At 41.9% G+C, this 12556-nt stretch overlaps 1 protein-coding gene across 5 annotated transcripts in view; it reads left to right on the plus strand.

Moving 5' to 3' along the window:
• The window catches only part of KCNQ5 (potassium voltage-gated channel subfamily Q member 5), a 513698-nt gene that overhangs the window by 416486 nt on the left and 84656 nt on the right, over nucleotides 1–12556 (plus strand). For all 5 annotated transcript variants that reach the window (XM_003789682.2, XM_003789683.2, XM_003789684.3 and 2 more), the window contains exons 6-7: nucleotides 4441–4551; nucleotides 9369–9464. In XM_003789682.2, coding sequence (XP_003789730.1) covers nucleotides 4441–4551; nucleotides 9369–9464 — 207 coding nt within the window. The remainder of the gene's footprint in view (nucleotides 1–4440; nucleotides 4552–9368; nucleotides 9465–12556) is intronic.

Below are 12556 nucleotides of genomic sequence, written 5' to 3' on the forward strand. Positions count from 1 at the left end.
TGACATAGTGAGACTCTGTCTCAAAAAAAAAAAAAAAAAGAGGTAATTTTTAATAAACACTAAAATTAATAAAAACAAAATGATGCACTGTGGGTGATGTTTATGCAAAAAGGATGAGACAGTTCCCCAGTTGCAGGATACATCCTTCATTGGAAATAAAGGAACGTACATTTGTATGTTTTATGTTTAAATGAAATATGTAACATATATACATATGTATCTCTTTGTTACTGTCTGCTTTAGACAAATTTCTGACTAAACCACCAACAAACCATCAGGGAAGTTTCCATTAAGAAGGCTTCTCTCTATCTTCTCTTCTCGCGCATGAATATCTAATATCAGAAAATCATCTCACCTGCAAAGAAGAATGGGGCCCTCTCATAAGAACATTTATTTTACATTGATTCAGCTGGTTTATAGTTCATCTAATTCCTTTGAAACACATTTGCTATGCAGAGTAAAAGTCTGATGTATTGTGATTCACTTTTAACACTGTATATATTAGAAGAGAATTAAATGCCTTGACTCAGGAAGTATCAAAAATATATTAGTACAAAGAGAACCCATTAACCGACCACACTTTAGTTCTTTCTGTCATCCTCAACCCACCCAATCCCTGTCATCTCCACCCACCCACCTGTATGCATCATGAAGCATCCGCCCGCTTCACCCCAGAAGAACAGAGTCCCCAGGTTTGATTCCAGCACCATCACCTACTAGCTCAGCCCTTGCACCCTAATGCCATGTGCAGGGGTTGAACTGGCCAGGAACTGTGTGATCCAGGTGATGAAGGCATCTTCACAGGAGGAGCTCTACTAGTTATTTAATGTTGGATTCCCAGTCTAAAGAGAGCTATTTCCAAGGAGGAACGTTGTATATTTGTTTTCTATTATAACAGCATTCTGTTACTAGATCTAGTTTTCCAAATCAACGTTGCCTTTTTAAGTTCATTCATCCTCTGTCACTATTTCAATTACACTGTAATTCATAATCACCCCTTGTCCTTCTGACTGGGAGACAAGCTTCTCAATGTAGGAGCAGACCCAGTGCAAAAATGCTAAGATACTAGGAGTAAGTGTTCTCGCCGTACCATGCCATCAGGATGCCGCTGGGTTCTTAGAAATCTGGGAAGACTTTTTCCAGAAAATGAATCCACTGCCCCATAACCCAATTCAACTGAGAAACCTACCTGTGACTTTCTCCAAGCCCCTGGAGACATACACTCAGCCTTCCAAGGTCCTGTGAAACAAGCTGTTGTTCCAGGGTCTCTCCAAGTGTCTTGGGGCTCTGTGTTGACCTGCCTTCTCTAAATCTGAACCTAAATGAAACTGTCCATTACTGGGTTCAGCCACTGGGAAGATTAGCAGTATTTCTGGAAGGCAGAAATGGGCTTATCGTTCAGCACCGGCTGGGAGAATAAGCACCAAGAGCCCTTCTGGGTTTGCCTGCAGAGAATCAGCTAATAGACATGAGCGGGCCTTCCAAACACTCGGAAAAGGAAAGCAACATCATGTAGCCATACCGTTCCGTGGACACTCATTGGTCCTTCAAGGGCAGCTTGACCTGAAAGTCCAGAATAATCAATGAATTTCTATGTAGGGCTCATCAAAGGATGGTTTGGACAAAGGAAGCTGATCTTTGGCTTAGAAAGACAGAGGCCAAATCAAACAGATGGGTCTCTGTGAATTTCTGGAGAAAACTGACATCTTTTTATTGTAAGCTCACTAGAGACTTTGTAATTTCACGTATGGTATTACCTTTCTGTTCGCATAGTGAAGCCCACTCGTACAAAAGTGAAACTAACTGATGCATCTCCAGGCAAGAGATAAGGGAAGCCCCCACAGCTTTCTCGCCATAGAGGGGAAAAAACTGCCACCCGACTGCCAGATCCTTCCCAAGCCTCACCTGGCAACACAGAGCCCCCAAGCTTTTAAACCAAGAAACTGTCGGAGCTCCGTTGAAATCAGAGTGGAAGTTGTCGAATCCAGAGGTTCAGCTGCTGCCTATGCAAGCCCCCTGCACACAGTGAAATGTGGTCATCCCCGAAGTGCTGAGAGAGGAGAACGCAGAAAGAAGGTGGGCAGAGTCTTTGCCTACCCCCAGCAGGACTCCCCCGTCTTGCTGTCAGAGCTCACAACATCTACTCACCCCTGCAAACCGCGATTGTAAGAGAAAGGGACCTGAGGCCAGCAAGGCAAGAAAGGCACGCTGATGAATAACAAGGCGGGGGTGGAGAAAGTGTGGCAAGACCGGCCCGGGAAGTAGGGTGAAGCCCAGTCACACAGGACCCTGCAGCCACAGAGAAGAGCTGGGACTCCAATCACACAGGACCCTGCAGCCACAGAGAGGAGCTGGGACTTCAATCACACAGGACCCTGCAGCCACAGAGAGGAGCTGGGACTTCAGGACCCTGAAGCCACAGAGAGGAGTTGGGACTCCAATCACACAGGACCCTGCAGCCACGGAGAGGAGCTGGGACTTCAATCACACAGGACCCTGCAGCCACAGAGAGGAGCTGGGCCTTTGCTCTGCAGAACATTGGAAGCCCTTGGAAAGTTTGCTCACGGGAGAGGCATTCACAGTGTATTCACAGACACTCCCTGGCCTGGCTTCAGCGTATCTAGTTCACCTTCTTTTCCACTAAACCTTTTCTTTTATTTTTTTTTTATTATAAATGGACAGAGTTTAGTTGTACACATTTATAGAGCACAAAGTAATGCTATGATGTATGCACAATGTGGAATAATTAAATCAAGCTAATTAACATATCACCTCAAATACTTGTCATTTTTTGTGGTGAGAGCATTTAAGATTTACTCAGTGATTTTAAAATGTACAATATGCAATTACTAACTGTGTTCAGCAGGCTGTGCAATAGATCTCAAAAAGAAAACAAAAACCTACTCCTCCCGTCTAACTCAGGCTCTGTGTCCTTTGGCCCTCCTCTCCCCACCCGGCACCCCAGCCTCTCATAACCACCTTCTGCTGTCTGCCTCGATGAGTTCTGTTCACTTAGATTCCACATATAAATGATAACACGCGGTTTTTGTTTTTCTGTGACTGGCTTATTTCAGATCATCTTATTTAGATGCAGAAAAAGCATATGACCAATTTTATCCTACTTTCTTGAGAAAAACTTTCAATGAATTGAAGGAATGTGCCCCAATACAACAAACACCTTCTGTGATAAACCCACAGCTAACATCGTACTCCACAATGACCCAAAACAAAACAAGAACATCACCCACTCTCACCATTTCCATTCAGTGTGATGTTACAAGTCCCTTGCCAGGGCAGTTAGGCCAGAGAAAGAAATAAAAGGCATCCAAATAGGAAAAGAAGAAATGAAATTGTCACTGTTTGCCGACAACATGATCTTATTTATAGGAAATCCTAAAAATTCCAGCCAAAAAAAAAAAAAATGTCTGCAACTAATGAGCTAATCGAGTAACGTTGCAAGATGTAAAATCACACACAAAACAACAGTAGTGTTTCTCTGCGGTAACAGCAAGATCTCAAAAAAAAAAAAAATCAAGAGAACCATTCCATTTACAATAGCTACAAAAAATATATACACCAAAAAAGCATGCGCTGTGCACAGAGAACCACAAAGTGTCGATGAAAGAAACTGAAAAAGCCACTAATCCTCTTCAAATCCTCCATGCTTCAGTGCAGCAGAACAACTGCAAAGGTGCAGAATCTGCCCTATTTGTCCTCACTGCCGTGCAGCTGGTCACCTGTTTCCCCTCTCTAGACCACCGTCCTCCTTATCATTTCTGCCTCTCAAAATGGCCCTGCTTCAAAGCCCAGGTATGACGACAACTTTCCAATAAAGCCTCCTCAACCCCTCAAGCTTGTAATAATCAATCTGTTCCTTGAATTCCCCTAGCAGGTTATTTGTGCCGCCACTATGATGCCTGTCTCACCCTACTTAGTGTTTTAATTATCTGTGTGTGACACGTCTTCCTTAGCAGGCAGTACCTATCTCAGGACAAGAGCTATGTACCTCTCATTTTCACTCCGCTACAAATCATAACACATCCTTTCTACACACCAGACTTCAGGAAACGCCTGCCAGGGTAATGAGGGCACGGCCTTAGTGAGCATAAATTCTTGTTCTGTGTACCGATCCAGTCCGAAATCCATGGTGCTGTCATTTCTGTATCACTGATGGTTATCCACTTCCTTAAATAACTTCTCTTTGAATACATTTAGAAAAGATGGAAAACTGTGTCATAAGGGAGAAACAAGTATGGAGGTTATTCCTTAAACAAAGAGAGGTTCTGTTATGCGTCATGGAAAATTAAAGCACGGTAATAAAATGAGCCGACAAGACTTGTTGAGCGATGATTTAGTGGAAACGTCATTTGCCTCCTGTTCATAGGTCCCGACTTTCCTCTCAAATACTTAAGTTGCACATTCTATTTATTTTGTTTATAGATTACACTGACAACTATTGGCTACGGAGACAAAACTCCCCTCACGTGGCTGGGAAGACTGCTGTCCGCAGGCTTCGCTCTCCTCGGCATCTCGTTCTTTGCCCTTCCTGCTGTGAGTATCTCCTGCACGGATAAAGCAGTCTAAATCAGGTCTGGGAGGCTCACTAGAGTGAGCGCTCACAAACGGGTATGCTTGGGAACATAGCTATACTGTTTACAAATGTAATTTTTCTGATATACTGTTGACTTTTAAAAATATATCTACGTGGGTAATTTACAAAACACGATCTTTCCTTGGAAACACGTAACCTTCAGTATCTTCAGGACTTCAGTATCGGGTAGCACTTTATGACCAAGTCATAATTCAGATGACATCACCTTGTAGTCCATATGCTACTAATACATGTTAAATATTTGCAAAGATTTAAAGCTGTCTTCTTTTTAAACTAATCCCTTCAATTTGGTTTATAAGGTGTGCTACGGAAAAGATGGATGTGCACAGTGGAATATTTTTCTCTTTATATCCATTCAAGTGAAAAGTATATGATCTTAAAGGGTTGTGGGGGAGGTTGTTCTTGGTTTTGGTTTTTGTTTTGAGACAGAGTCTCACTCTGTTGCCCAGGCTAGAGTGCCCTGGCATCAGCGTAGCTCACCGCAATGGCAACCTCCCAGTCTAAGTGATCCTCCTGCCTCAGCCTCCCGAGTAGCTGGGACTCCAGCATCAGCCACAACCCTAATTATCTAAAAAATTAGATAATTTTTTCTGTTTTTAGTAGAAATGGGGGTCTTGTGCTTGCTCAGGCTGGTCATGAACTCCTGAGCTCAAGAGATCATCCCCCTTGGGCCTTTCAGAGTTCTAGGATTATAGCCATGAGCCACCCCATCGCACCAAGATTAAAGGGTTTTAAAAGTGTTAGATGGTTTATTCTTGGTTTCATCATCGATTTTTCTTAATGAGCAGTGTCTGCATCTTCTCAGAATAAAGAGCATATTTCTCTTCCCCTAAGCTTCTGATTATTTTCTCTTTATGAATGAAGCTTGCCTTTCAAGTCATTGAATCGTCTTGTTTCTCTAAAGGCGTCCGTCCCAGTGTTGCAGTTCGCTCCCATCCCCAAGCTCTTACTTTTATTCACTCCACCTGGGGTGGGAGTTAGGGAGACCCAACTAAAAGGAGTGTAGAGGTGGTGGCAGAACTTGTGTTGAGGGAAGCTGCTCCCATCTTGCTGCAGATAAGCTGATGCTGCGTCACTGCCTCTGCCGGGCGGAGACCCCCAAGCACCTCTCCAGAGGAAGGCAAGGGAGTGGGGACCCCGATGAGCGTTTACAGCACCACAGCTGGAGCTCTTGGGGTCCCTCCTCTGCCTGTTAGTGAGTGCAGAGGACACTCTTTTTTAATTAAATCATAACTGTGTATGTACATTGATGCATTTACGGGGTTCACTGATTTGACATACAAGGTGAAATGCTTACATCAAACTGATTAACACATCCATCACCTCGCTTATTTGTTGTGGTAAAACAATTATACTCTCTTCTTAATAGTTTTGAAATATACCATGACATTGTTCACATTAGGTGAGGTCCCCCTAAATACCCTCCTTCCTCCCGGCTTCTCCCTTTCCCTCCCCTCTCTCTCCTCCTCCCTCCAGAGAACACTCCTGTCCCTTCCCATGGCCACTGCCCAACTCCACATTGACCAGCTGGTTCTGGTTCAGTCCATTCAAAACCACAGAAAATAACCTGAACAGACTACACTCTGCTTGGACATTGGACCTCAGCTTGACTTGACAGATGAGCTGGCTTAAACAACAGACATGTATTATCTCAAGTTCTGGAGACTCAAAGTCTAAGATCAGAGAACTGGCAAGGTTGGTTACCTCTGAGAACCATGAGAGAAGGGTTCCACCCCTCTCTCCTTGGCTGGTAGATGGCCACCTTCCTCCTGTGTCTTCACATCATCTGTGTCCAAAAACAAAAACATGGTAGCTGGAAATATCATCATGTTCTTTGGACCCACCAGCCAACAGTGTTGTCTGAAATTTAGAACACACTGGATTTTGCTGAGAAAGTAGAAGTGGATTGTGGGCCTCCCCTGGTTAGGGTTTCTCCCACTCAGGAAACCTGAGAACCAAAGAAGCAAAGAGCCTTTCTTCATCTTACCCTACAGCAGAAGGGTTGTCCCGCACATCAGAGTCATCCAGGCCATCCTGTCCAAGCTCCACTGGGAGGTCATTTCCCTGGGGGCCTGTTCTATCTCTGGGCTGAGGCGCTTACAGAGGCCCTTCAGCTCCTCTGTGTCACCCGGATGAGCAGGTCTTTACAGGACTCCTTTCCTTCCTGCGAGATACCACCACTGAGAGTATTTTTTTACTTACGAAGAAATCGAGTATTATAATCATTGCATTTCTTGAGACATCCAGCTGGTAAGTTCAGTACAGGGAATAATTTCTGTTTGACCCAAAACATCAGCCATTCAATAAATAAATGCTAGTCACCACAATAATAACCAGTATTAACAAATATAATTACTAATATGATTATTAATATTATAACAGGAGTACCTTTCAGTGTAACCTATTTGCCACATGTAGGCCAGAAATCAGGCTTTTTTTTTTTTTTTTGCAGTTTTTGGCCGGGGCCAGGTTTGAACCCACCACCTCTGGTATATGAGGCCGGCGCCCTACTCCTTTGAGCCACAGGCGCCACCTGAAATCAGGCTTTTCTAATCTGGAAGAAAATGAGAGTTGAAAATTTAAAATGTTTACCAAAATTTATTTCCTTTCTACTCAGTATTTATGGAGCACTTCTCTGCATAGTATGAAAACTTAAAGTCTAAAAATTTAAGTCCTGTTACCTTAGAAGATGAATGAAAACAAAACTCGATTCCTAAGAATTTGCATCTATTTGTGCCATGTAGGGCCTGTCTTCATTTTCCAAAGGGGATGTACCTGTGACCCTCAGAGTCACCCAAGTGCTCAAAAGGATAACTGTTGCTGTTAATTCAGTACCTGCAGAATCTGACTTATCCTTTATGTGAGGAAATTATACAAATCTATGTATATAGTTATGTACATATAACACCTGTCATAAATATGTGCTAGAAATTATAATGGTTCATGTTTTCTTAACATGTATTCATTCTTCATAAAAATGTCTATAAAAGAAAAATCAACTTTTTCTAAATGATCTTAAACAGCAGGAAAAAAACTAGAAGTTACAAATGACTGGAATTGATCTGAATTTGGAAATGGAGAGCAATTTTCATAAACTCTAAAAGGAGGAAATTTTTGTTAAAGTATTCAAACCAGATCATAGAGACCAGCATTTATAAAACTTAGTCTGTGCAGTTACGGCCCATATGAGATGGAGGTCTTAGTGTGACATAGTCGCTATAAAGGGGAGATGGAAAACAGAGCCTATGATGTAATTTCTGATTTCCTGGTACAGTCATTTATTTTAATTAATAATGGAGTAGATCATTGCTCATTAATACCAAATAGTATTATCATATAATTGTGTCTTTTAAACATTATTGCATTACTTAATGTCTGGTTATTGTCACAGATGTACTCAGAATTGTGGAATCTCAAGATAAAAAGGAAGGTTAAAGGCTATCTCGAGCCCCAGAATATCTCAGCCAACTTGTCATCCAGCTGAGACGTAACACCTCCTAGAGAGGAAAACCCACCACCTCTCCAGGCAGCCTAAACCATCTTTGAGCTACTCGTAAAATATAAAGAGAAGAAAAACAACCATACCTTGACTTGACTGTGGCAGATACTGACTTAGTGCTTATAAAATGTCCATCTCTAACCTAAGGGTTGGACTCCTTAAAGTTTAATAAAAAGCTAATAATTTATAGCTAGCAAGTACAGTCTACAGACTTGAAAGCAAGAGGCCCCAACTCCATGTGAATAGGAGTGCAGGCAAAGCCTGAGACTGGAAGCCAGCCCAAGGCTCAGACAATGCATCTCAGCTTCACAAATATTAGACCAAAGCAAAGTGAAAAGAGAAGAGGACATCAAAGAACCAGAATTGGGGGGGATCAAGATGATAAGCGGAAGGAAGGCCAAGCAACTAACGTAAACACAGGGGAGCACGTGGTCTCGCTAATCCCAAAATCCAAACAGGTGAACCAAACCAAATAGCTAAAGAATGCTAAAAGTGTGAACTTAAAACAGAAGAATCGAATTGAGCTTTTCGATGGCCCGTGCTCTTGTCTTTATTTACAAACAAGCAAATAGGAAAAATGTCCTATAACTTCAAAACTGAGTATCTATCCCATCTGGTGAGCTGTGCGCTCCCCCTCACTTTTCTTTGTCAGCAGTAGAATTACGACATCATGATGGATGACAACGGGGACAGGGCTTAAACTCTCCCTCATTTCCATTCATGAGTGGATAACAAACTTTCAGACTTGTGTCAAAGTGTAAGAAGTACTCCCATGTCCACACCAGTGAGGCTTTAACTCCCAAATTTAAAGCCCAGCTCTGTCCAAAGGCAGCACTCCACTCCTGTCCTCTACTCCATCACTGGATAAGACCATCCACTCTAATTTAGGCATAAAGAAATGTCAGAGAGAATGCCATACACACACCAAAAAAACTTTATTGTGGCTTTTTATTTGTAACTATGATGCCTCTTATGATACACCGAAAGGTAACAAATGAGCCTCCTGCCTAGTTGAATTCCTATAAAACAGAGGTTGTTATATCTCTTGGCAATTCTGCTCAACCATTTAGCTGATGATAGTACTGTAAGAGAGATTTAAAAAATAGTAATTGTTTTAATAAATAACATGTCTATAGACAGATTACATACTGTTTGTCTTCTCTCAGATTCATTTTAGTGGTTTTTATAATATTTTTAGTATTTAATAATGCTTTTGAAATTTTTTTTAAGGTACTATTTTTTGTGTTTTTGTTCCAGGGCATTCTCGGCTCAGGCTTTGCATTAAAAGTACAAGAACAGCATCGCCAGAAACACTTTGAGAAAAGGAGAAACCCAGCTGCCAACCTCATTCAGGTAAACATCAGCGTAATAGGAGGACGGCAACGTCTGTCTCTGTAAGTGATTGTTGGGTCATTTTCCAATCTCTGTACCTCACTGCTTGGTAGAAGAACCTTCCTACTGTTTTGTTCTTGCTGGAAAATGAAGTCAGAACTCAAGGTTCAGTGTGGACTTGGGCAGGTGTTCACCCTCTTCCTAAATGGAAAAACGCATCTGTTCAGCAAAGGGCCTGTGCATTGTTGAAGTTAATTAGCCACACAGAAGGTAGCAGTTGTGTTGCTTCTGGAATGACCTGACATGTATGTCTTAGAAATGACTTGGGGGAGCATAACTGATCACTGTGTGATGGAGCAGAACAAGGCTTTGTTCCTAAAGAACAATAATATTTGTTTAGAATGTCAAGGTTGAGTGGCTGTGGAATTGCCCTTAATGCTGTCTATGTGGGGCAATAACTTGAAGCAGTTAATAAGAGCTGTTAGGATCATGGAATCCCTCAGTGTTGGGGCACCTGAAGCAATGAGCACATTACTGGAAGCCAGCTCGTGATGGAAATGTTTATGCAGCACTGCATTTCCTCTTCAGTGACTCAGGACTTGCTTCAGCAATAAAGGGGATGCTTCTCCTTTGCCAGCCATGTCTTTTGAGAATAGAACCACGCTGCTCTTCAGGTTAACATTCAGAAAATACCATTTTTGCTACATCTCTAATATGAAGTTGGCATTTAAAGTTCTAAACTGAAGAGGCTGGGGGTGTGGCGTCTCATCTTCATGCAGGAGTAACAAGCACATTATTTTAAATTAGATTGTGAATTTGAGCGGTTGGGTTGGTAGAAGAACCCCACCAGGACCCCTACCCTTACCTTTATCTATGTCTTGCCTCAGACAGAAACAAAGCTGGGGGCAGAGAGCTCAGCTATAAAAGGACATTTGTTAGTATCTAATCACTAAATAAGGATATGAACTTTTAAGTCAAGATATTCTATAAAAAAAAAAAAAGATAGTCTCCAGCATATTGTACCCCACGATTGCATTAATGTACACAGCTATGATTTAAGTAAAAAAAAAAAAAGATATTCTGCAACTATTGATGAGAAGATGGACCTTGCGATGAGTTCCGATGCCAGCTACTGAGCGTCTCTGTTTTTTATATTTCGGGGTCTTAAAAAAGCACCAAAGAAAGTAAACTTGACTCTCTTAAATGAAAAGATCTAAGAAGTAAGAGTTCTGTAAGAAGTAGGAGTTTAAGATCTGATGCCAAAAATAATCAGTAGAATAAAAACAGGAATCACACAATTCAGGACACCCACAAAATAACCATGAGGCCCAGAATTCATGGCCTTTAGTGTTTCTTAACTGGTTCTGTGCGTTTCCATACTTCTAATTAATTTTTCTCCTTACTCTTCTTATTTTTTAATTTCCCTTCTCTCTAGAGCAATGCTTTCCTAACCTATAAATGCAGAAAGTTACCCCATAGGTTCATGGCATCGATCTGGGTGACAAGCCCTGTCTACCTGTGGAACCAGTGATGCATCTTACATAAATAAAACCTCTTGTTCTGCTAGCAAGTGGTCCCTTTGAGGAATTTCTCATACGTATATCAGTTGTGATAATAGAGAGCTGTGCTGCCCAATACAGTAACTGCTAGCTGCGCGTAGCTATTTAAATTTAAATTAATAAAAATTAAGAATTCAGTTCATCACTGGCCCTCCTTACTTCTCAAGTGTTCAATAGCTATAAGTGGCTATTGGCTACCATACTGCACAAGACAAAGATAGAGAATAACAGCAGGAGCATTCCTGATCTAACTGGAGTTACCGTTATCGACTACTAAACTGTGCCAAAGCAATTTCCAGTTGAACCTGAAAATAAATTGCTATTCCTGCAGCAAGCCATTAGAGAAGAGGGATTTATATGTCCATCGCCACAGGCCTGCCTCACAGGTAAACGGTTTAGGTGGACAAGAGACTGATGGAACACTTTTTCTTGGAGACCTAGAATTTTATTTTGTGGAACTGGGTTATGTAACGTATATATTGTGATCAGTAATTCAACTTGTACAGATGCAGGTAATGAAGGAGTGAAATCATGAATTTTTCTTTTACTTAAAACTCCAACTTATTTGTTGTTCTTAACAAAAAAAGAATGCAAAATGCAAGGCTTGAAACATTCAAGAATATGTGCAAGAAAAAAAAAGAAAGAAACATTCAAGAATACCTTTAAAATCTAATCCTAGTTTCTTTAATCAAAGTAGAATCTTTTTTTTTTTTTTTTTTTTTTTGGAGACAGAGTCTCACTGTGTGGCCCTTGGTGGAGTGCCAGAGCGTCACAGCTCACAGCAAACTCAAACACTTGGCTTACTCCATTCTCTTGCCTCAGCCTCCCGAGTAGCTGGGACTATAGGCACCCACCACAATGCCCAGCTATTTTTTATTGTGGTTGTCATTGTTGCTTAGCTGGCCTGGGCCAGGTTCAAACTCACCATCCTCCGTGTGTGTCGCTGGCACCGTAACCGCTGTGCTATAGGCACCAAGCCGAATCAACTTATTTTAAAAGCAATTGCTGTCCATGATGTTTTGGCTGCATCAGAGCGTCCATCTCTCATGGCAGAATTTGAGAGCATAGATTTTGAAGATTTTGTTGCAATGGATGAGAAGGTGCCAACCTATAATGAACCTGACCCAGAAGCTATTTACCAAATGATATTGACGAAAGTACAGACCAGCATAAAAGTGCATGAAGCAGCTGAAGAAGTGGAAGAAGCAAGTGAGGATGGCACAGAAATTGCAGAGGCTCCGAAAGAAGAAGATGTCAGGCAGCTGATGATGCAGTTTGTCATTTGCTGTGGAAAATGCCCTGGTGAGCTGAGTAGTGTAGCCAGTGTTGAGAGTGCTTTCTCCACTTGGTAATAAGAACAAAAACAGTCGGGGGCGGAGCCAAGATGGCGAACTGCAGCCTGCTTTTTACAGAAGCTCCCGTCCAGAAGGAGGCTGAAAGGACAGAACCTTAGCAAATTAGCTGATGGTTTGGAGCAGAGACAAGAGAGAAGATTGAAGAGTGCACTTCAACCTTCCTGAGGCGAGCTGCGACCCTGAAATTACAACCAAAAGG

The sequence above is a fragment of the Otolemur garnettii genome, unplaced genomic scaffold, assembly GCF_000181295.1.
Source record: "Otolemur garnettii isolate 467f Iridium unplaced genomic scaffold, OtoGar3 scaffold00035, whole genome shotgun sequence".
Taxonomy (NCBI): Eukaryota; Metazoa; Chordata; class Mammalia; order Primates; family Galagidae; genus Otolemur; species Otolemur garnettii.